Genomic DNA, 25,038 nt, shown 5'->3' with positions numbered 1-25,038 from the left:
ATCGGGATTCAAACGTCGATCTATTTCGGTCCTACGTCGATCTACAGTCGAGTCCCGACTTACGCGAGGGATGCGTTCCAAGACCCCTCGCGTAAGTCGAAATTTCGCGTTGTGGAACAAGGTTAGTTTATTAATTTTTGAAAAGCATACCTAATTGCTTCAGACATTTGTAAACACCCCTCAAATTGTTTCAAACCATTTTTTAACTATATATTACAGTATCTTTCAAAAAGAACTAACTGACTTTTTTCTGTATATTATTTAAAAAAAAAAAGTTGTTATTTAACATAAAAAACTGTTAGGGAGCACAGAATCAATGATCAATGCGGGAGAGAAACATAAAATAAAGCAGTATGTTTCTTACAATATGTGCACTACAGCATTATAATAGCACTGAACACTAGATATAGTAAATATATTTATAATTAAAAAAAAATGAAGACGGTTTATGCAGCTCGATCAGACTGTTATCAGTCGTGTGACAGCGCATGTGCATCAGGCAACTCGTCGCAGTCTGAGATCCCACTAGGCTCTTGATCTATCCTCATCGAGATTCCAAAAATTATTATCATAGATGAAGAGCATAGTTTGTAAATAAAACGTAAACGTAAGAATTTCTACCTCTTTCACGTGAATTAATCAGAATTACTAGGGGATGAAAGGTGCCCAAAAATGAAACATTTACCGTCATTGAGTTTCCAAAAATTATCATCATAAATAAACATTAAAAGTTGTAAACGAAACGCTTAAGTAAGGTTGCCTACCTATTGCATGTGAACTAATCAGGGTTGCAAGGGGATCGCGTTGTAGCGCGATCCGACTGTATATTTTTGTGCTACTTGGGTCAGAGGTTAATCGGTCCCTTCTCGCATCACCACATGGACATCATTTTAAAGTTTTTTGTTTCACCGCTACCAGTGAAAATAAACAAGTCACATTTGGCTGATGTTCAAAAAATTATAATTAAAAATCCAGATTTTTAAATTCTTGCTGTCGAATGCCAATGCTTCGCACGGGTCAGCTAAGTTGATTTTAATAAGCGAAGATTTTAAATCGATTTTTAATTTTCTCTTTTGATTTTGCTTTTGGGATTGGCAAAACTTTAGTTATGTGATTATCTTTCTTTTTCGGAATTTTCCCATGTTATCTCGAAAAAATTTTAATATATTATAATTTATATTTGTTCTGACCTACGAAAATCATGTTAATATAAGGTCGGTCCTAAAAGTCGTGTTTTTTTTTTTTTTTTTCTAATTTGCTATTAGCTCTTTATTGAATTTAGATGAAGTCAATTCGTCTGTTCATAACAAAAAGTGTGATTTTATCATAATATATATATATATAATTTTTTTTTTTTGAATAACGAAATAGTCAATGCAATTATTTAAAGTGGATTATTTCAGGTCCTGATGGATACTGCTGTGGTACTTCCTTCAGGGGAACACTAGGGCCAAAAATGGCATCTTTCCAGCGTGAAGCTGGACCAGTTTCATTCCATGTATCGTCCATTCCAGTGAGTGATGTGTATCCGCCTTCGAGAGTGATGGATTTGAGTCTCATCAATAACTACGACCAAATTTACGTTTTGAATTGGACCGCAGTTGGTGATGACTACGATACAGGAGTAGGTGAGTAATAAGACTTGTTTCGAGAACATACGATAACAGATCAAACAGCCATTGAAGAAAAAATTTTACGTGCTAGTGCAACTTAAAGCCCTGAATCGTAGAATAAGTAGCATCACGTCCACCATCTTTAATCTAAACGATACTTTCTTCCTATGTCTGATTCCTGATATGGTGAAGTAACGTGTTTGCTTCTTGATTATGATTTCTTATTAACTCTATGTTAATCCCCAATCAAGAAGCACAGCACGGTACTTCATCATAGCAGACAAAGGGAGAAAACGGCATTTAGCCCTAAGATGGCGGATATTTAGCCCCAAAATGGCGGACGTGTCGCTACTTATTCTGCGAGTCTTCTCTTTTTTTACCATAGACGTGTATTCTCTATTTAAATTTCTTTACTCTCTGTCAGCGTTTCTTAATTTCTTTGATCAGTGGAACCCTTTTAAATGCTCACTTCTTTCATGGAACCCTTAGTTTTTTGTCAATAGTTTGCAGTGGCGTAGCCAGGGTTCTGTTTGAGAGGGAGCCCAGGTTCTTATCTCAAAGAGGCTATCACATTAACTATTTGTCGTTCAATTGATAATTAGAATTCATTATAGACCGTGGTAATTATTGCCAACTGCTAATTATTATTTATTATTATAAAAGCCCAAAACACACCTATTTGCATAGGCGGTTGGTGCCCCAAAAAAGTGGAGGGTCAAAGGAGGTGCATGAGTGGCAGGTTTGGATGGCGACACACCCTTAAACCAAAATTTTTTTCTTCAAAAATTGGGCAATTGAATTTTTACGTCATTACTAATGAATTGAACTTCTTCCAAAAATTCGAGAAACGGACTCAAAAAGCGGGACCAGATGGCCACAGAAGATTCCCTCCTACAAAATCAAAGTTCCATTTTAATTTTTACGAAACAACAACATGAAAAAAACCTTAAAACAGGCACTTAATAAGTCAGTTGTTTCTTTAAATACCTGAACAGATCATCACAATCATTTTTCATTCGACCCTTAGTTTTAAACTTAGAAAAGTGGAAGGGTCCCTTTACTGTTAAAAGTGAGAGGGCATTTGCCCCCCCTTGCCCCCCCCCCCCCCTCGTACGAGCCGCCTATGCCTATTTGTGATTCTGAGTATTTTAAAAATGGATAAATAACCTCAGAATTTATGCATGAGTTATATGCCTAAAATATTTTCTTAGTTAGGAAAAGAAATACTGATGCGTTTTACCTACTATAGTGTTAATAATTCACTAAAATTTACAAAGGAAAAGTTTTTAAAACTTAAAATCTAAAATGTCTCTTATTTTACAACAATTTTTAAAGCTATTTATAAATCAGAGACTTTGATGTCACTGTATGTTATGTTGACTTAAATTGGTCCTTACTCGTTAAATGTTAAAATTGTGCTTTCAGCTGCTGCCATAGATACTGGGAGAGTGGCTATTACCTATTAATAGTAGAATATTTGAAATTTACGTCAGAATCGTAATTTTAGGCAATGTTTGGTAATGATGCAGGAAAGAGAATTCGAGTGTCTTTCCATAAGTTTTTTAACATTGAAGTCACTTTTTAGCTATCTTTGGTGATATCTTCTTCCGGAATTTTTTCGAAATTGAAATGCTTAAAAGTGAGAAAGAAGTGCTTTATGACTGATCTTGGAAAAATTTCGAAGTTAAATCTTAAAAGCATAATTTCAGGCGTTAAACAAAATTATTCCTATAGTGGCTAACCCTGATGGGTAATAAAGCTCAGATTAGTATACGAAATTAAAAGTAAGTTTATTTTTAATTTTGGGAGAGCGTTTTTATCTATCCTTATATATTATTTCTGTAGCCTATTTTTGGTTTCTACGCGAGATCTATCTCAGTTCTTGATCAATTTCTTTGATTTACACCTCATTTTAGAGCTTATCGTACAGGCTACTGACGAAAAATAGACCCACGGTCTAAAAAATTTTTTTTTATGCCAAAAAACCTGTTTTAAAAAACCAGAATGAGGTTTTCGGTTAAATTTATAACTTTAACTTGCACTACGACTGGAAGAGCTGAATAGCTTGATCAACAGAGCGTTCGACTGGTAACCAGGAGAGTGAGTGTTCGGGCCCACGTCCGGACAATCTGCATCAAAAAATTAGAAAAATATCGCGCATTATATAATCACTTAATAAAATGAATAACAAATGAGAGGGAGCAGAATAAATGAGAAGGAAACGCTCCTTGCTGTTACGAAAAATTGATGCAACATGGTGCTAAATTACTTCTGAGTAGTAAGGTTTTTTTTTGTTTGTTTGTTTTTAAAGCTTTGGCTCCAATAAGAAAATTAAAGCATGATGTTAGCGAAAATTTAAGTATCAGGTTTAAGGTTTCAGATTACAATGGAATTGTTTTCTGTTCAGAAAAAATAAATAAATCGTATATTGAAATATAGATTCTTCTAATGAGTTTTTGAACCTTTGCACAGCTAAAAAATACAGCTTCATAGTGTTCTTCCTTTGAAATTTTTAAAGAGCGAAATGCCTTATGAAACGATTCGAAACACAGTGCGGAGTTCCGCATGGGTCGACTAGTTTTTCTTTAGTAACAATTTCGAAAAATGTGGAATAAAAATATGCAAGTCTCATGGAACCCCTGTGAGAGCTTCGTGGAACACAATTTAGGCAACGCTGCTCTATGTAGTGAATAGTCTTTTAAAACTTAATAAACTTCGAAAACAATCCAGATTTTTGAGGCTTTACCCGATTCAAGTTTTAAGTTTTTTTTTTCATCATATACTTGATTCCAATACTTTTGCTCAGTATCATTGAATAACAACTTTGTTCCAAGACATCAACCCTAAATAATTGTCATAATTTCATTATTCTAGCTTCAGAATACGAACTGAAGTTGTTTCCAGATAGAACAGTGATTCGTCACCGATTCAACGGTTCAGGTTTGGAACTGTACGAAGAACGTATAGAGACAACACCTCTAGCCCAATACGGAAGGCAGCTGATACATACTTTCGGGCTGCCGAAATTGAAAAGAGCAGGTCTGTATTACTTCGCCATCAGAGCCATCGACGAAGCTGGGAATGCTGGAGAGCCATCCAATGCATTGCCTGTGTGGATAGAACAGGCAAGGAACAGCAGCGCCATTGACTGTAGCCCAGATGAAACGCCGAAACCTGAAAAATATAATGAAGCAAATTGCTTTGCACCTTTTGTTTCTTTGATTTTGTGTATGCTTATTCTTAGGCATTTTTAATTTTCACGAATATTTTAGCCATTTTAAAAGTATTTAGTCAATTTTAATTTTTGCTCCCATTTGTAATTAGCTTCTGCAAGTCATAAAAAGGGCGGTTCAACGAAAAAACCGCCATTTTGTCCGGCACGTGAGAGCTCATATATTTCATTCAAAAACAGTTATTTTGAATGTTAAAAAAAGTTTCAAGACTCGGAGCTAGAAATTTACTGGTCATTTAAGTACAGCGGAATAAAATTCTTCCAAATATAATCCTTCAGCATCAGCACAGCGCTGCCAGCGCGTCTTCCATTGTTCTTAGCCTTTCTGGAAGTCCTTGGGCGACATGCTAGGACTCTTGTCGAAGCGTGCTGGACTGCTTTTTTTCTGTCGATGGAGTCGAATTGCTTCCTTTTTAGGCCTGCCTTGGTTCTGGAGAAGAGGAAAAAGTCACTTGGAGCTAAGTCGGGGCAGTAGGGGGGCTGCGGCAGTGTTGTCGCGTTGAACTTGACCAAACCCTCGTCTGCGACGTGTGAGCGGGTGCGTGTTCGTGGTGGAGAATCCAAACACCCTTGATCGCCGGACGGATGCGGCGAACTCGATCCCTCAAGCGGCAGAGGCTACATTTTCGTATCTCCTTCTTTTCGACGGAGGTCAAAGACACGGACTCACGCAGCTAGCGATGTGCACTCTCTAGTGTTTTGAAGCCAACTGCCGCAGCTTCCGTTCATTCACCCCCCCCCCCTTCTTCCCCAGCCCGTCCGTGTGCGCTCCTGCGCTCCCCATCTCGAAAAAAAAACAGTCTAGAAACTTCTAAATCATACCTTGTATGTTTATGATATGATTCCTTAAGCAACAAAATGTTGTTCATCATTTCCTGTTTACATTATTATTTTTAATAAATATATGAACTGTCATTCGTGAGGCACAAAGACGTTTTTCCGTGGAACGGCCCTCAATCATTTCAAATCACTCATTATCAAGAATAAATAAAGTTCGTTTTCTTAAAAATCATTGTATTTTACAGCCTTTTTTTTTTTTTTTAATTTTTACCCCGGCTTTTGGACATTGCAACATTGAATTCCGACTTTTCGGTGTGATGAATATAAGCCACTTTTTTTCGAGCGGTATTTTTTTTTTTTTTTTTTTTGGCCCAACGATGAATATTTTACATTACACAAAATGCAATACTGACGGTAAAGTTAAAAATACTTCTACACATACATTGTCAGCACAATAAAATCCAAAACATTAATCTCTCTTACAGTTGAATTTGTAGAAGCTTTAGAATCTTGTTTAAGATGATGAACTTCAATTCAAAAGAAATACGCTATTTTAAAGTAAGAAAAAAATGTTTCCTAAATACACTGTTCGACATTGAAAATGCGACACCAAGAAGGCGCATGGTTAGAAGTCAATGCACATTTCACTCGTCACTGAGTTAAGCAAATGATGTGAAATGCGCAGCTCTCCAACGCATGTGAAGTAAGATATAAAAGAAGGAACTGTAGAATGGCAATATTCGTGTCGTTATTTCTGCTAAATGAATCGTCGGAGAGAATGCCAGGCCGTGCCAACGGAGGCACTTCTTCTAGCAGACAGACGATTTTAAGAGGGGTGAGAAGGGCAGGTTGGTCCTTACGTCAAATTGCAGCTGATACCAACGTGGATGACATGGATTCGTCCACGGTGCATCGGCAGTAGCGAAGATCGTTGGAGCAAGGAAATGTAAAAGGTTTGAGGGGTGCAGGGGCTGCCAGAGTGACGTCAGCACGTGTGGATTAACGCATCCGCCGAAAAGTGGTGGCTGCTCGTGTACCTCCATTCTGATGCATGTGCAAGGCACCCTGGATGTTCTTGTTCTCATATCATCAACCTGAACTATTTTGCGGCGTCGATTGGCTGCAAGTGACCTGCACTCATAACATCCGTTAAAGAGACTGTCATTGACCATCCACAGCATAGACGTCAACGCCTGGAATGGTGCCGTGCTAGAGCAACTTGGATGGTTCTTAGTGAGTTCCTCGTGTTCTTAGATGAGTCACACTTCTGTTTTTTCAGTGATTGGCTTCGACGTGGAGACAGGGCTAATCCAGCAGCAACTGTGGGGCGTCCTACCTCTCGACAACGTGGCATCATGGTTTGGGGCGTTGTTGCGTATGATATCACCTCTAGTTCGCATTCAGATCATTATGACGGCCGAACAATACGTGCAGAATGTGCTGCGGCCGCCACAATGGTCGATTTCACAAATCTAGCTGAGCTGAACAAAAATACTTTGGTTTGTCAAACCGAAGTAAAAGTTTTAATTCGGTCGTTATATTGATAATAAACATAAAACTACATAAAATAAAAGCGTCAGTAACTAAAATTGTCACATAAAGCTACATAAAATAAAAGCGTCAGTCACTAAAATTTTCATCATCTTCATCAGAACTACTGTAAGGAGGAACTATAGTCTATATTTTTATTGTTTCTCAATAGCAATGCAGCTTCTTTTGATAATAAATTCTCATGTTTTTACTTTCTTCTGTATCCTATATATAGAAGAAAGTATTGGATTCGTGCAAATTTTCGAATTTTGACGGATTTGAACGTTTTGAGGTGTGCTGAGTCCATTTCGACCATTTTTACTTTCTTCTATATCTAATATATAGAAGAAAGTATTGGATTCGTGCAAATTTTCGAATTTCGAATTTTGACGGATTCGAACGTTTTGAGGTGTGCTGAGTCCATTTCGACTATTTTTGGAAAATGTCTGTCTGTGTGTGTGTATGTATGTGTGTGTGTGTGTATGTGTGTGTGTGTGTATGTGTGTGTGTGTCACGTCTGTGTGTGACCAGTTTTTTGTGGCCGCTCTACAGCAAAAACTATCGCATGAAATTGAACGAAATTTGGTACACATATGTGACCCTATGTGAACTTGTGCCCATTGGTTTTTGGCGCGAATTCCTCCAAGGGGGGTGGAGCAATGGGACATTTTTTGAGTTACGCGTGATTGCTATTCCTCAGGAAGTAACTGGCGGAATCAAACAAAATTTGGTCCATATGTTGCCCCTAACTGGAGCAGGTGCTGATTCAATTTTTGTGTCAATAGCCCAAACGGGGGTTGAGTTATTGAACGTTTTTTGTCGTGAATTGTGACTGCTGTATCTCAAGAAATAACGAACGGAATCAAACAAAAATTTTTTGACAAGTAGCCCTTAGTGGGTATAAGAGCTGATTTTATTTTGGTGTCAACAGCTAAAAAGGGGGAAGCGCAATCGCCCGTTCTTTTTTTCCATTGTGAGTGCCCTATCTCAAGAAGTAATGCTACGTTCTGTTTGAAATTTGGAATATATGTGAATCCATACGTAAACAGGCTGTGGTTCAATTTTGACTCCAATCGCTCCAAGAGGTGTTGATTTTTTTTGCGAATAAAAATAGTTTTATTAATGCAACAATAAGAAAGATAAATCGTAATAGATTGTCGTCTGCGTATTTCTCGTGATTTTAATTGTATGGAAATGATCGGAAATATTATCTCAATGAATTAAAATTTTTAACTGTTGCCATCTTATGTTTTTTAATAAATAAAATATTTGTAATTAATTCAAGTAAGGCTTTTAAAGTAACTTTCAATTTTCGCTCTTTGCTTTGCTTTTACAATAATTCAGACATTGGGATGGTCGTCAAGTTTTTGCATGTGTCATTTTGTTTTTGTTAGGAATATTGCTTCCTCGTCAAGCATGGGGAGGGATCAGAAAAAGGAAAAATATAGAAGAAAGTTCCGTGATGGCCACAACATACTAGTTGGAAAATGTCTGTCTGTGTGTGTGTGTGTGTGTCGCACCAGTTTTTTGTGGCCGCTCTACAGCAAAAACTACCGCATGAAATCGAACGAAATTTGGTACACATATATGCCCCTACGTGAACTTGTGCTCATTGGTTTTTGCGCGAATTCCTACAAGGGGAGTGGAGCAATGGGACGTTTTTTGAGTTATGCGTGGCTGATATCTCCAGGAAATAACTGGTTGAATCAAACAAAATTTGGTTCATACGTTACCCTTAACAGGTACAGGTGCTGATTCAATGTTGGTGTCAATAGCTCAAACGGGGGTGGAGCTATCGAACGTTTTTTGTCGTCAATTATGACTGCTGTATCTCAAGAAATAATGAAGGGAATCAAACAAAATTTTATCGACAAGTAGCCCTTAGAGGGTATAAGAGCTGATTCTATTTTGGCGTCGATAGCTGAAAAGGGGGTGGCCCGGAAAATTCGAATTTCTCGGCATGCTGATCAACCTTGTTTTTTCCGGCAGGTCGGATAATGCGGGGTAATACGGTAACTATACACCCTTTGCACACTCCCGCTTCCCCCCCCCTTTCCTGGAAAAAATTGAAATGACAGGTTTGGCTACAACCACCTCGCAATCAGTAGTCATTGACCCCGGGAACTGTAAGCTGTTCCATTCCGATTGTTTCATGTTCCGAGCTTGCGGCGCTCCTTAAATGTACTAAATCATTATAGTCTAATAGGTGTGGGTTCATTTGTATGCTAATGATAATAATATATTCAGAGCTATATATATATATATATATATATATATATATATATATATTAAGGTGGTCCTTATTTTTGAAGTAGTAGATATTTTATGCGACGCCCCCTCAATTTGTTCCATTATACGAATAAATGATCCTTGCAAAATTTAAGTCAATCCATGAATATTAACACGTGCCCCAAGGGCCCTCATTTTTGAGTTTTGAAGAAAAAATTGCAGATTTTCTTATTTTTATGTAAAAATATTCTTACGTTTCATATTTACAGTAATTTTGAACCTCAACATATGCTGCTACTTCCAGACTGACCATTATCTCACTTTCATTCTATAAAATTTTACATGTTACAGAGGGCACATGTACACCAATGGCCTTAGGTCAGATATAATGCTTTTCCGAGCTCGTTCCAAACTAAGTGGCAGGTGAACATTTCTTTCTACCAAGATAGACACCAGGGATTATAAAGTTCATTAATGAATGGCCTAGGCCGTTGATAAATGATCTTTGACAACAACAAATTGCCTCCTCCAGGCTTTTGGGTTGTTGATTTGCAAAATTTCCTGACTATGTAATAGGTGTGGCAAATAGGGTCGCTAGGTTTCAATGCTATAAATATAAGAAATGACAATTATATTTTTAATTCTCTGTTCTTTAGTTATAAATATACTTGAATGTTAACGCAATTTTTAATTTTTAAAATATAAATTTCGAAAAATCCTTGATTACTCTAACATAAAAATATACTATATTCTGCACATCTAAAACATAAATTTTAATAAAATTCAGATCGGAATAGCGTAAAAATCTATACTTTAAATTAATTTTCTTTCATTTCAGTACATAATCCTTATATATAGTATGTATCCTAACCTATTGAACCTTTTTTCTACATCTAGTCTACCACAATGCAAAAAAGCTTGACAATTATTGATATCTTCTCGCCTTTCATCACTGATCAGACAAACGCCATTTTAGGGATAAAGATGCTGTTCATTTGTTAACAGTCTATGTAGATACAGTAAATTTAAATCCAAATGACCTTGTGATCAAATGTACATCCCTTAAGAGAGCAAGAGAAAATCTTCGAGAGGAAAAATCAAATTTTATGTATTTAAATTCAGATTTTGTAGTTATTCACTGGGATACAAAGGTACATCAAAATGTAACTCCAAAAAGAATGCCGATAGGCTTACCGTGGTAGCTTCAGGTCCAAATGTTGAATAGCTACTCGGAATTCCTGAGACATTTCTTCAGTTGCATATAATTATCTTAGATGATTGCTCTTTATTGCTAACTGTTCCAGCTGTAGTGTTTGATACAATGGCTTGCAATACCGGCCGCATAAATAGTGCATGTAATTTTTTAGAGCAAAAACCGAATGGTGATATATTACCTTTGGATTGCAATGATCATGCACTTGAAATCGTACTGCAGAGTGTGTCTCAAAAGAAGTTCTTGCCTTTCTTAGTTCTAGACCCGATGTTCCATTATTAAGCATTTTGTGGAGAGATCTTCACCATTCAGAACTTATAACATTTCAATCAAGTACACAGACCTCCTAAAGACGAAGTTGATGATATATTATTATTCGTAAGAAGTGGATACTGAGAAAGAACTTTCCCTTTAAGAGAATTATCTTAACTTGTAATAATATTTCCTGGTGAAGACCCTCCCAGAGGGATTGCTTTCGGCAGCCTGGAGCTTATCCCTGAGCCAGATGGGTGGCAAAAGGAATTTATTACTTGAAAATTTATATATTGAGGAAACAATTTAAATTGACCTTACATGAGGGGAAAGCCTTTAAATGCTGTTTTACAATTAAATACTGTATGAAGATATAGTTTTTCGCAGCAACCCAATCGAGGCTCCTTTAAATAATATAATTTGCCAAAAACACTAGCTGCGTACAAAATGATAACAAACATGCAGTAGAAGCAGCGATTGGAAAATCCATAAATCACTTGTGGTATTGAGAGGATAAACTAGTAGCTTTGTCTGTATTGGATGAAGGAATTGACTTTAAAGATAGTAAAAGATTACTACAAAAAATGCTTGCTGATAAAGAAGACGTGTCTGATGATTGTACAAAAAATTTCATATCATGGTAGATGATTTGAAATACTTTCTTAGTAAAGATTTTCCTCTTTATAGACAATTACAAATCAATAAAACTGCTTGATAAGTTACAAATACCAAAAGATGTTTTCCTACTTGATCCCGATTTATGACAAAATGAAGTAAGCTATTTAAAGGGAAGAGAGATCGTTGAAATGCTGAAAGTTGTGAATGATACAACTGAAAGAGGAGAACAATTAATCGAAGAGTTTCATAAACAATTTACCAAATATGAGTCACAAAAGCAATTTATTTTACATAGTGTCCAAGACTACCGTGAAAAAATACACACGATCAAGATACATTGAGAAAAGCGTATGATTAATGTATTATTTCTAAAGCATTATTTCATTCTTATTCAATTGAAAATGCTTAGATGATATAAAGTAACTAAAAAGATCAATTTTAATGCTACCACACTGTAAAAATATTTTGCTAACCTGGAAGAAACGATGAACTGGATCTGAAGTAAAAACTCAAAGATTTGTGGGAAAATGATCAAAAGTTGCCTAGGGGCACTTGTTATTACTGACCGATCGAGTTCAAATTTTGCACACGTTACTTTTTATTATAGTGTCACAAAACTAGGGGGCTGAATTCCGAGAAAAACATTTTCCCATATAAATAAGGACCACCCTAATATATATATATATATATATATATATATATATATATATATATATATATATATATATATATATATATATATGTATATGTATATATATGTATATGTATATATATATATATATATATATATATATATATATATATATATATATATATATATATATATTTTTTTTTTTTTTTTTTTTGGCCTTGTTAATCTTGCCTGAATTAACTGATAATTGCTAGCAATTTGCAAACTGCACCAAAATCTTAAGTATATTAAATTGTTCCCTACTAGGGGCTAATGGACCCATTGGCACGCGGGCCAGTGCATCCTTAATCCTGTGCACCTTCATTTTAAAGATATTATACGTTCGAAGTATATAGAGCCGCCCTACCCAGCAAATATTGTATAATTCACTTTGAATTCATAGCACCCGTGATATGTAAGTTAGAGGGGGTTGGGGGTAGAGCCAAAGTGAGTACCCTCGAACTTGTGCGCCTCCGTTTTTTCCCTTACAATCAAGGCGTGTGAAGCAATCCGGAAAAGTTTGCAGAAGGGGTTGCTATTCATAATGTATTGTAATTTTAACTCTGAATTTGAAGCATTTCAGAAGTGATTGGTAGTTGGGGGAAAGGGGGGGGGGGGTCTTAAGCCAAAGTAAGCACCCTACAACTTGCGAGCCGCCCATGTTTTCTTTTTCAGGTTCAAAGCAATCCATAAAAGTTTGCAGAAGGAGATAGAAGTTAATTATTATTGCATGCTAATTAAATTTGAATTCATGGCGCTGCGGAATTGGAAAGAAAATTGGGGGGAGGCCAGATCTGAAGCCTAAATGAGCGCAAGATATGCTTCTCCATGACATTCAATCGTCTTCTCAACTTAATACTTTGTGCAGAATAGGGAGTTGAATAAGATTCAGAGCGAAGGGTTGTGAGAGCCCATGGTGCGCCTGCCAATCCTTACGCCCTTATGAATGAAGAACCGTTCAACAGAAGACATTTTGTCAAAACCTTATTCTTTTCAAAGTCAAAGAGTCATTTTCCCTCCAAATTCTCAGCCCTGCTTACCGCCTGCTTGCTCGACACTAGCTGGCTTATTAGTAATGGCAGATTAAATCAATTAAATTATCTGCCTTATTGGTAAACTTGCTGTTTGTAAGTGTATTTCATTTAATGATGATGACCTAGAAATAAAAACTTTTTGCAATTGCTAATTAACAGTGAAATAAGAATCAAACAGATCAAAGTGATACGGCGTCGAGAAAAATTGAGAAAACTACGAGATAGGCACGCATACCTCTCAAGATTTAAGACAGGAACTTAACATTTTGCTTGATTTCTGCTTCCAATTTGAAAGTAAATGAAGATTATGACCAAGATTTGAAGAAAACATTGTTTTTTACGCATTTGTTAATTATGCACTGTATGACATCCAGAGACTGTAGTTTTGTCCTTGTTATGGATTCATCATTCTGGAATAGTCAATAACCAAGCTGAAGGCAGACGTCATCTCACTGAATCCACCAAACCGGTAACTAAATTTAATTGAGCATATCACAAGAGTTCACAGCAGTGGTGTGCTTCAACTGGACAATCGAAGGCAATGCATGGGTATAAAGCAGAAAGGTACCGCCCTTAAGACTGGGCTAGGGCAGAACTGCATGCAATATACTGACATCCCAGTCATGAACTCTAGATACTGCAGTTTCAGTCTTGTTATGGGCTCATCAGTCTGAAAAAGTCAAGAATCGAGCTCGAGGCAGATGGGACATTCAGCTTCAATGAGATAACTTACGTATATTACATGTAGCTCTACCTTAGCCCTGGCTAAAAGGTGGTAAACTGCTTTATACCCATGCTTTGCTTTCAATTGACGAGTTGAACTGCGCCATTGCTTTGGACTCTCGCTGGTGTGTTAAATTTAATTTAATTGTCAGTCTGTTGGTACTCTAAGCATCAATGCAATCTGCCTCCAGCTTAGTTACTAACGGTTTCCAGACTGATGAGTTCATAACAAGGACAAAACTGCAGTCTCTGGATATCATAACCTAACCAAGCTGTCGGTGTATTGCATGTCTACCTTAGCCCTGGATAACTTACTGCTGAATATGATTATTCCATATATATTTTTCAACAATAATGTAATTGTCTTTAAAAGTTGTGTTGTGATTAAAGTCATTGAAATAAAGTATTTCTTGAATATATATCTGTGTATTAAAAACTTCTCAAAAACTAATTAAAAAGTACGGCAAATATCAAATTATCTTATGATCATGATTTAGTCGCTGGGTGATTGATAGAGGTAGAAGAAACATTGGATTAGGACATAGCAGTCATCGAGGCAGAACCTATGAATGGGTTTTCATCTGATTTTGCTTCATTAGTTTTTTTAAAATGAAAATATAAACATTTTAACCACTTTAATTTGACGTTTAAAAAGTTGTCCATTATCTACATAGTTTAAAATTAATATGAAGTGTTGATGTTCAATATTTTTCATGGATCATTCTTTTTGGAACACGCTGCATTATGATTCATTAATGTTCTTTATTCATGGAGCTGGTCATTGCTCCCCCCCAGATTTTGGAAACAATGTATTTTGTTTTTTTTTTTTTCTATAAAATGTAATGGCACATCCCTCCTGGAAGAGACACCTTTCCTTTCTAAATTTTCACTGCCGATTCAGCTCAGGGTCACATCTATGGGGTGGGTTTTTAGAGTTTAAACCCACTCAGAAATTTTTCTAATACTATTCCAAAACTTGCTGTATTACATTCTTTCTTTCTTTTTTCTTTCTTTTTTTTTTTTTTTTTTTGCTGAAAAATAAAACTACAGTAAACTCTCAATTATCCTCGAGTCACTTAACAAACAGGAACATGTGTTTTCGCAGTAAAAAGCAGAAACAACAATGGCTGTTTTTTGTCTAAAAATTGTAAATAAATTTATTTATTTTTGTTTTATTTATTTATTGCACTTTCTTTATAGTACATACACTTGTTCTTTATTGATGCAAGTTCTGTCGTGCAAAAATACAAAACTTTTCTTACTTTACACCAGGGCTGTCCAACTGGCGGCCCGCCAACTTCTTATTCAGCATATTTCCTTTTTTTTTTTTTTTTTGACATTTTATGGTATCAAGAAGCATTTGAGATTACCATTCTTGGTCAAGCCGGGGTCCTCGAAAATTCCTCTTGATTGCTCTGTTACTCCTTTCATTGTATTGGGAGAAAAAGGTACAGGACATCTACAGGTCAAGGTCAAGCAGTCCTACACTGCACGCTGGTGTTCAAACAAATTCCTAGAAATAGTATGGCGTCGAGTTAGCGAGGGAAGAGAGAAACATTTTAGATAAGCTTAAACTGCCTGCAATCGGCTAAAAATAAAGACCCCCTCCCCCCTCACTGACTCCGCGGCCTTTATTGACTTCAAAAAAGAAATTAAAAATTTGCTTTCGTCACTTCCATGTTTGGGAGCCCATATTTATGCGAAGTGCATTTTCGGCGATAAACTTGATCGAGAACCGCCGCAGGAGCTCTCTCTCGACAGTTCATTGATAAACCTTGTTTTGCTTAGAGCCCCTATAATTGGAAAGGCCGACGCATCCGCCATTTTGAAGCAAGCGTATAACAGGGAAAGCTACCTTTATTGGCAATCATTCGCCAAACGGAGAACAAGAGAGTGGGAGAGCGAAGGTGAAGATTGGCGAAATTTTGGAAACAGTTGGCGTCGTTTCTAGGCTGCCAGTCACTTCGCGGGCTATTATTTATCCATTTCTTTTTTCTTTCTGCCTCTGCTGGAAATCTGAAGAGCTGAAATCCTTTTTTCGAGCTGTTTACACAATTAACAGCCGAACAACTACCCATTTGACTCAATTTAACACATGCCAAAGAAATGTAAACATCGGCAGCAATGCTATCGCTACGAAGTACTGGATCAAGTTTGCTCCAAAATGGCGGATGCGTCGGCTCCTCCACTATAGGGGCCTTAGTTTTGCTGACAACGACCAACATCGATGTTGACCTTCCTGCCCTTGTAAAGATTTTGGATCGGCCTCAGTTTTCTCATTAAAATTTAGGTAAATTGTTTTATAATCCTTCTGTTTCACTGCTTTATAATTAATAATTCACCTATTAATTGTTACTAGGGGGCTATCGCCCCCTGCTCGCTATCGCTCGCCAACCCCCGGAACTGCTTACGCAGTTCCCTGTGGATCGCTTCGCGATCCATGCTCGCTTCGCTCGCTCGCTGTATGCCAATACATTAGCCTAGCTAAAATTTTCCGTAAAAATTAAAGTTGGTAATTGCATTTAGGTCACCATCCATTTAACCAATATGAAAATTACGTTCATAATGTTAATTTGTCTGCTTTAGCCAGATTTTCGACAGTTTAACTTTGCTGTATGTAAGATGACTGCCTTGGCAATGTGCACAACTTTACCATTATAGATACAAAAGTGTCTGTCATTGCTTTGGAGAGATTGCACTTCTACCTGTTGGTCCGCGGAAGGTATTTTATTTCCCTTCTACCACCCATTGGAAAACCAATGAAGGCATTCCCCTATCCGCCACCTGGGGACGCGCCCTCTAGGGGTTACAGGCTCCCCCGAGGGATGTATTTACATTATTTACACTCTTATATATTTACATATTTACACTCTTATATATTCTAATCTGAGAAAACTTCCTCATATACACAATTAAAAATGTCCCGTTTGGGAGCCACAACTGACACTGCTTCAAAAGATCTTGTTCTTGATAATGCCACATAGAGCTGGCCATGACTAAAAACAGGCTCAGAGAGCACCAAACATATTTTCTCAAACGTTTGTCCTTCTTGTTGTTATTCTGAATCCTTGCCACGTCACGAACAAAAAATGGTTTAACTAAAAACGCGAAAACTCGCCAAGGCTACTTTGCTTGCACAATACTAAAACTACTATAACCCTAAACAAATTTGGCGAAACCTTTCAGCTGAGAATAAAAGGAATAAAGTAAATTCTTTCTCGGTTATTCATTTTGAACTGAACTGTCGTACTGAAGCAGAGAATAGACGACGCTCAAAGCGCCTACGCGTTCAAAACAACATTGCCGATGAACATGATTGTGGAGCAATGTGTGAAGAATGCGAATTTTGTGGTGCTCTTTATTGGCAGAAAGAGCGTAATACTGCAAATAAATATACTAAATGTTGCCATGACGGAAAGGTGCGGTTACCGGCATTGTGTGACGCACCTGATCTGTTGAAGGAACTGCTGACTGAAAATTCCCCAGCCGCTAAAAATTATCGGCAGCGAATCAGAGAATACAACTCTGGAAATGGCTCGTCTTAAATTGGATTCAAGAACGGTTTCCTGCCTTCTTTGAGCTTTTCTTTGCTGATTAAGGTTGAAATGGGCCACAGCCCGACTCAAACTCATCTCAAAAAAAAAAAAAGTTCGTTGAGTATTCTGTGATTCAAGATTTCAAAACAACGTAGAAGTTTGTTTACATGATTTATCGGCGAAGTGTTGCCAACAGAGGTTTAGAAATTCACCCCTTCATTTGCCGGCACGTAAGAGAATTATATTAATTGTTATTGTACAAGAGGAAAGAGGTTATTTTGCAACTTTTTTAAACTGCAGCCCGCCAGGTAATCGGTGACCGGAATTCTGGCCCGTGGGCTCTTTGCAGTTGGACATCTCTGCTTTACACTATAAATTTTCAGTTTGAAGAACGTATTACGCATCAATGCAACTATGTTTTTGTGGAAGGATAATTTTTACCTTATTGTCCCTAATTTTGGCCTTTTTGGGGTTTGTCCGAGGTACTTGTGACACCTAATTCTGCTGATAATTGGAAGTTTACTTTGTATTATATGTAAACGCTGTATTATTTCTGAAAAATTGTACAACCTCGGTGCTTTAACTGCAGTATTCATTTTTATTGTAGTTATTGTGAACATCATTTGTTTCAAAACAATTCAGCGTTTTCCTATACAGATGTTAAATACCTATCACAGACAAAGCATCCATTTTTTTTTTAATTTAAAAGTTCCAAACTTTTGTAAAACATTTTAAAGGTGTCAAAAAAGATTAATTTAATAGGTCCGTATATTTGCATGTGCATGCATGAGTACACGCTTCTATTCCTTTGATTTAGCAGGGCTATTGTACCAATCAGGGTTTTTTTTTCTAAGTTTAAAACATGTCGTTTTTACATTTGCACATCAGGAGGGAGCGCTTAAAGCGCAACCTTCTCAATTAAATTATTTATCATTAGAATATATGAATGAAATAGAATCTTATTGATTATTTATATTTCACTAGATATGCGTATTTTAAAATCTCCCCCCCCCCCAAAAAAAAAAAAAAAGTCTGGTTACAACACACGTTTGCAAAAGAAATGACTTTTTTATTTAGACTTTGCAAAAGGGAAGTATTCTCTTGACGCTGTATTACCCTGTGTTACTTCCATGGCCGTTTCAACCTAACAAAAGACCATTAACTTTCTATCAATTTTCAATGGATTCCTAAAGGAGAAGTATACTGCCGTGGACAAGTTAGGGGTAGCACCTGAAAATTTTTTTCATGTTTTTGCATTTTTGTCGCCTATTGTAGGTTAGCTTTAATGTACAAGCTTGCTTATTTGTTTCATGAAGAAAAAAGAGTGCAAAAAAGCGTCTCATTCCAACATTTCCCTATTGTTAGTATTGAATACAAAACAAGTTGCTTCAAATATCTCGAAAACCTCTTTCTTCAGATACTGCCATTTACCTGCCCACTGCAGTGTAAATGTTAAAAGGTGCACTCAATTTTACTTGGAATTGAGCGGCGTTTGCGAAGAGTATACGCAGCATTGCGCTCCAGAAGAGCAACACTACGAAATTCTCGCCAACCATTTTGGAAGTTTCGAATTTCGCCAATGCACTGCAGCGGTGTCCAATCTTCCTAGACCGAAAATACCGTGGCACACCGGTCTCCTTGTCGTGGCGTACCCTTCTGCTGCTGCGAAGCCCTGAAATGAAGGATATGCACATGGAGACTATACGCTAAGGAGATAAATCTCCGCTTCCGAATTGTGGCAACAAAATTTCACTTTTCTAGAGGGCGCTGCTGCCACATTTTAGACTATTTCCAAGAGAACGTAGGTGATTTTAGTGTAAATTTGAAAATTTAATTTCCGCCAGGAAAAATTGAAAACGGCGAAAATAAAAATTAAGCTTTGGCATATGATAACTATGCATACTGAAGATTAATATATCATGCCTGAGAAAGCCGTTAAAAGCTTATATATTTAGAGAGAAATGTTTTTTTAATGCATCAACGGACCCGTGTCGTCTGCTACACATTTGCATATCGTACGGCTTCGTCAGAGCACCTTTAAAAGAACCTTTCGCGTGATTTCGTTTTTTGTTGAGACACTAGAAAAAAAAAACTACTGCTTATTTATTTGTAGGAATTAAAACATAATCGTCTTCTGGGGCTGTTATGAATTTTAAGAGGAAAACCGAGAAAAATAAGCAATGAGCAGCGATTCAAGTGGACAGTTGATTCCTCGCAAAACTAAGCAAAACTCGCTGATATGTTTTACCCCCCTTTCATTTATGAATGACGTCGCCGAGATATTAATCTATTAATTTATATTTTAACTCTATTTATTTTCCGTTCAATCTTTTTTTTTTTTTTTGGTTCATTTTAATGAAATAAAGGCTGTGATATTAATATCACACATAAAAACCATGATAAAATCTAACAAAGTAAATGCATAATTTATACTTATTGAATAATAAGGATCGAGCTCCCCCCCCCCCTCCTCCTGTTTTTAAGTATAGCTTTCTGCAGTTTTAAAATTGTTTGAAAAATAATAATCTGGCTACTAAAATAAAATTCATATTTCTAGTTTCCAATCCTCTAGTTTTGATTCAATTTCATTTCACGTCAGTTGCGAATCCGGGGGGGGGGGGGGGGGGAGATGCATTCTCCTTCAAGTGACTAAGGTTAACCCAATAAAGGGAGTTATGTTTTGAAATATTTTTTCTACACCTCCTAGTTCTCAAAATTGACACCTTTGACCAAGGGCTATCCCAGGGTAACATATGGAAGGGGGTCATGTCTTTCATTTACGCAATCAGGGGGCATTTTGATTGTCCCTCTTTCCCAGAAATTGGAAACAATTTAATTATGCATTTGTGTATGAATTTTGCTGTTATTCTCTATGATAGTCCCCCCCCCCCCTTGAAGTATTCTGTAAGACTGGCCTAAAGGAGGCATTTTTCTAAATTTCAATCTTCTAATTATGTTTGGTAGACGGGGTTCTGTGTAATACCAAACTTATGCGAAAGAAATATTTTTCTTGTGTGAAGTCGGTGAAAAAGGGAGAGGTGGTCACAAGGGGCGGGGGGCGCTGCCATTGAAGTATTTATGGGTTTCTGATCTCTTTTTTTTTGGGTGGGGGGCTGTCGTTTTGGGATGGGGGATGATGCTTGGTAACATTTGAGGGAGATGCAGCATCACCATTAGGAGGAATGTGGATCCCGGTCTCTGTGAGCTCTAATTTTCATTCCAGGGTCCCCCATACCGAACACTATTTGTGGCTTTACCAGTTGGGTGGGAACATGAAGACGGCTCTGACTTTCAGATCCAGACCAGAAACCGACCAATCCCTGGTCCAGAACCCCCAGAGCTATCATTTCGCTTGGAGGACTTGGTGACTACAAGCATATCCCCGTCTTAAAAATACACACACACACCACTGCCCAGGAGGAGGGACCTGCTCGAGGCCCCTGAACCATAGGATATTGATGCTGCCGTTCAAAAAGAGGGACGGCAGAGTTTTGATCTGTGCTGGATGCCACTTGCGTCTTAAAAAGGTAGAGAAAAGGCGAGAATGTCCGCTATGAAGAAAGTCGAATCACACAGGGCGAACCCGGATATTCAAATTTTGGACCTCCTGCAAAAAATTACCAAAGATTCTTACCACCCACTGGATTGGGCCACGGGCCCTTCAGTGCTATGGGGCCTGCTGCAGGGACAAGAGCTATCTGTAGAAACAAGAAACCCTACGAGTAGGGTACTATTGCAACTCATGATTGCAAAAAACATGATTTGAATTCAAGATGTCAGAAGGCAAATTATAATTTTATTATTATTCACTTAACTCGTGAACAGGGCCGATCCTAGGGTGTCGGCCACCCATGTGCGAAGATCAAATGTGTCACCCATCTAGAGCATCTTGCAATTTTTGACTAGTTTTTAACATGCTTATCCATCTTTCTTCAAGTTTTTGTGTCGAGTTTAAAGGAAAATACCAGAAAAAGGATGAATTTATGAGAAGTAAGAAAAGTTAATTCTAACAAGGTACTCTTTTGGTATAGTCAAGCCCAGTGGTTGGAAGTAGTGCGCTACAAGTAGCAACGCTACTGTAGTAGCTACATTTTTTTAGTAGTTTGTAGTGTAGCGCACTACTTTTGAAAAAAAGTAGAGTAGCGAGTAGTTCGATACAAAAAAAAAAGGAGTTTGTAGCGATTTCAAGAAATTACTTTTAAATAAGTTTCGAAAAAAAAAGAAATGAGGTTTCAAACAAATCTGACTGATGCAAGTCTTAAGCGAATAAAAGTTGCACCAATCAGATTCGTAACACTCTGAAAAATACGAGCTGACCTCAGACATATTATTTTGACGCTGTAAGTTTTTTCTGTTTGACGCCATTAGATTGTTTGGCATTGAAATGTTCCCATTTTCCCACTATTCGCCTTGAATAGAGCATTCATAGAAAGAAAAGAATAAGCGATAATTGCCAATTTAGTACAGCGTTTGTGCTTTCTGGCAGCAGAAAATGTCCCGTGGATGAACATTTTAAAATGTCTAAGGCCCTGACCGGTTAGCAATAAATATTACAGTCTTATAGAAATGTATGATAACGGATTTTTTTCCCGTTTCATGCATATTTTGCCAGTCAAGCAAAAAGCTTTCGGTATCAATGTCATCCCCATATACAGTCGAATATCAACTTATGCGAAGGTATAAAATAAAATAATACGGTACATATAGTATGTAGCAATAATTAAGTGCAGCATTACAAAAGTACTGCACAATAGATGCAGTAATTATTAGATGAAATTAGATAAAATGCAGTAATTATATTCGATGCATTTTTAGTTGTTCAAGCATTTCAAAAATCTTTAAATTTCTATAGTTGTCAGAAACATTCTATTTTTCCTTTCATTTTCAAACTTTAGATAAACAGTCCATTTATGTGAAATTATGTTTCATCAGCGTCATATTTAGAATGAAAAATATACGAAATATTCTCTCATGGGAGAAACTTGTTGTGACCACCTACTACTAAATGTAGCTATGGTCTTTCTCTTCTCGTGCTGTTTTCCTCATTCAGTATTGCAATCCACCTGCTTTGAATTCCTTTCTACTGTCTCTCTTGTCAAAGTCTGAAATGCATACTTTTCAGAACTTATCTACTCGCCCCCTCCATTCTCGAGGTGTCATGCCTGGTCAAATCTCTACTCAGAGTCCAAAGTTCCTATGACAAACATTTCCAGATGTCTTCATTATTTTACTGAACATTTTTCAATTGCAAAGAAATATTTGATCCAGTCTGCGCAGCTCGAAGAGTCGTCATAATCAGAGTTAAACCAAAAAATTGTCGTAAAATCTGGAGTCACTTAACATTGAAATTATATGGCATAAGTTTGAAACTTTGAAAAAGTGATGTGAAATCCGGGTGTCGCGATAATGAGGTTTTACATTTGATACATTCAAAATTATTACTAGCCGTAAAAAGGCATTTTAATCTGTTTTCGGTGACATGAGAGGAAGAATGAGAGGAGAGGAGGCTGTTTCCCTCAAAAAAATTTAGAAGTAAGTTGACGCATGATACAGGATTTTAATCAATCTTCGGTTGTGCTAGGTTGCAAGGAGAAAAGAGTGGGGAATATTCAAGCAAACTTGTGCACTCACTTTCTATTTTTCTCAAACAATGCTATGCTATTGGAAATTCAGGAATTACTTTGCTTGGACAAAACATTTTAAAATTAGCATACTTATTCGACCTCTAAAAAGTTATATCGTTAAGAATTCTTGAGGAATTTTGCTTAACTCATAGAGCTATGTGTGGTCTGCGGCCGCCCCTTGCTCTCGGCCGGCTCGCGTGCAGTGCATGAGCTGCACATCTGCTAGGATTGGCCCTGCTCGTAAATGTAAAACATAATTTAAATTCAAAATGTCAATATTCAAATTACCGTATTACCTTGCATTAGCAGGCATGCTGGAAAAATAAAGTGTGGTTGTCAAACATGCAAGGAATTTCAGATTTTCTTGCATGCCGGATAATCCGTGGAGTCTTACAATACTTGCGATCTTTTAAGTGACCAATATTATACAACCTTTGACCAGTGGCGCAGCCTGAAAATTTTTCTGGGAGGGGTTTTCAAAATCAAAAATTGTTGCTTTCTTTATCATTCATTTACAATGCGTAATCAAGGGCGCCCATATAAGGGGTGGGGGGGGGGGCTCAAGCCCCCCCTTAGAAATGAGAACTTCCTTGCTTTTAGTGCTTTTTTCTTTGCAAAAATGTATAAAAATTTCTTTTCCAGCTATTAATGACTAATATGAGCCAATCATGAATAAGTTATAAAAAAATGTCAAATTTTAACATCTTTAATCTGTACTAAAATCAGTTTCCATGGGGAAAATATTTTGCTAAACCATGGGGAAAATTTTTGAGCCCCCCCCTTAAAATTTTGCATATGGGTGCCCTTGTGCGTAATTATTCAATATCAAAGAATTTCTACAGATTAGTAATTATTCATTCTAAGTAACTTCTTAAAAACAATTAATAATTCATATTGATGTCACTGAAACGAAGAAAGTGGGAAAAGCACAGAATATTTATTATTAGTTTTACTTTAATCTCATATTCATTTTTTGCGTGTTTTTCGTGAGATCACTTAAAAGCTCCTCCTAAAATACATTCATGTATTTTTGAATGTCAAATGCTAGCTAATAACGGTTTCGATCTTTCGATGAGAATTGGTTAAGAGCCTCAGAAAATCGGGTGCGGTAGGCTTTCTCTCACTAGATGTCCCTAAAAAGGAGTTGTGCAAAAATGGAAGTGCTGAGGGACCATGATACCCTGTAGAGCTTTATTGACACCATTTTAGCTATCTTATACCAGGGGGGACGTGAGGTGCTTATCATGAAATACAACTTTTATATTTAAGAATTGAAAAGTAATTTCTGACTGCTTCCCGATTAAAAACAGTAAAATATTTTGTTGAAACCTATTCCGCTTGGAAAAGCTCAAATACTCTGCTTTTTCCCTTGATCTTAATGGAGGAAATGAATGTGCTTGTGTTCTGGGAGGGGTTTTAACCCCAAAACCCCTCCCATGGCTGTGCCACTGCCTTTGACAGGAACTTACGACCAATAACTTTAATTAATTGAAAGTGCTGTTAGTTTCTTATAGTTAATGTAATTATATTTTTCAACACATTAAAACACTGTCTCAGTTGCCATTTTTTCAGATTGTCTCTCCCCCTTCCCCCCTACAGTAATTTGGTCATTTGCTTGCATGTTCCACCTCATAAGAACTTGTCGTTATGAATTTTTATGAAAAACAAATTTACTTGAAGAGCACCAGACATAATGATTTCTATTGAAGTGCTGAATACAGGACCAATGTGCTGTAAGTTCACATTGAGTATAACCATATGATGCCCTAATTTTGGCCCTTTGTGTGGTTAAAAGAGGAATTTGATAAAATTATGGACCAATGGATACCAGTATAAACAGCAGGTTTATTATACATGTGTCTATTTTTATATGTATATTTTAATAAATAAATGGAACATAAGCATATACATAGTGTACCAGATTTACGTGTTAACTGATTTTTCTTTCATTGAGATAAAAAGAAAATATAGAAAGAACATATTA

At 36.9% G+C, this 25,038-nt stretch overlaps 1 protein-coding gene across 1 annotated transcript in view; it reads left to right on the top strand.

Moving 5' to 3' along the window:
• The window catches only part of LOC129224793 (calcium-activated chloride channel regulator 2-like), a 50,029-nt gene extending 44,227 nt beyond the window's left edge, over window positions 1–5,802 (top strand). Inside the window, exons 13-14 of the mRNA XM_054859342.1 lie at window positions 1,404–1,628; window positions 4,488–5,802. Coding sequence (XP_054715317.1) covers window positions 1,404–1,628; window positions 4,488–4,867 — 605 coding nt within the window. The 3' untranslated portion in view covers window positions 4,868–5,802. The remainder of the gene's footprint in view (window positions 1–1,403; window positions 1,629–4,487) is intronic.
• Window positions 5,803–25,038: the final 19,236 nt, after the last annotated feature.

This window comes from Uloborus diversus, chromosome 6, assembly GCF_026930045.1.
Source record: "Uloborus diversus isolate 005 chromosome 6, Udiv.v.3.1, whole genome shotgun sequence".
In the NCBI taxonomy this organism is placed as follows: Eukaryota; Metazoa; Arthropoda; class Arachnida; order Araneae; family Uloboridae; genus Uloborus; species Uloborus diversus.
Note: the sequence above shows the minus strand (reverse complement) of the source record. Positions and strands in the feature narration are given on the sequence as shown.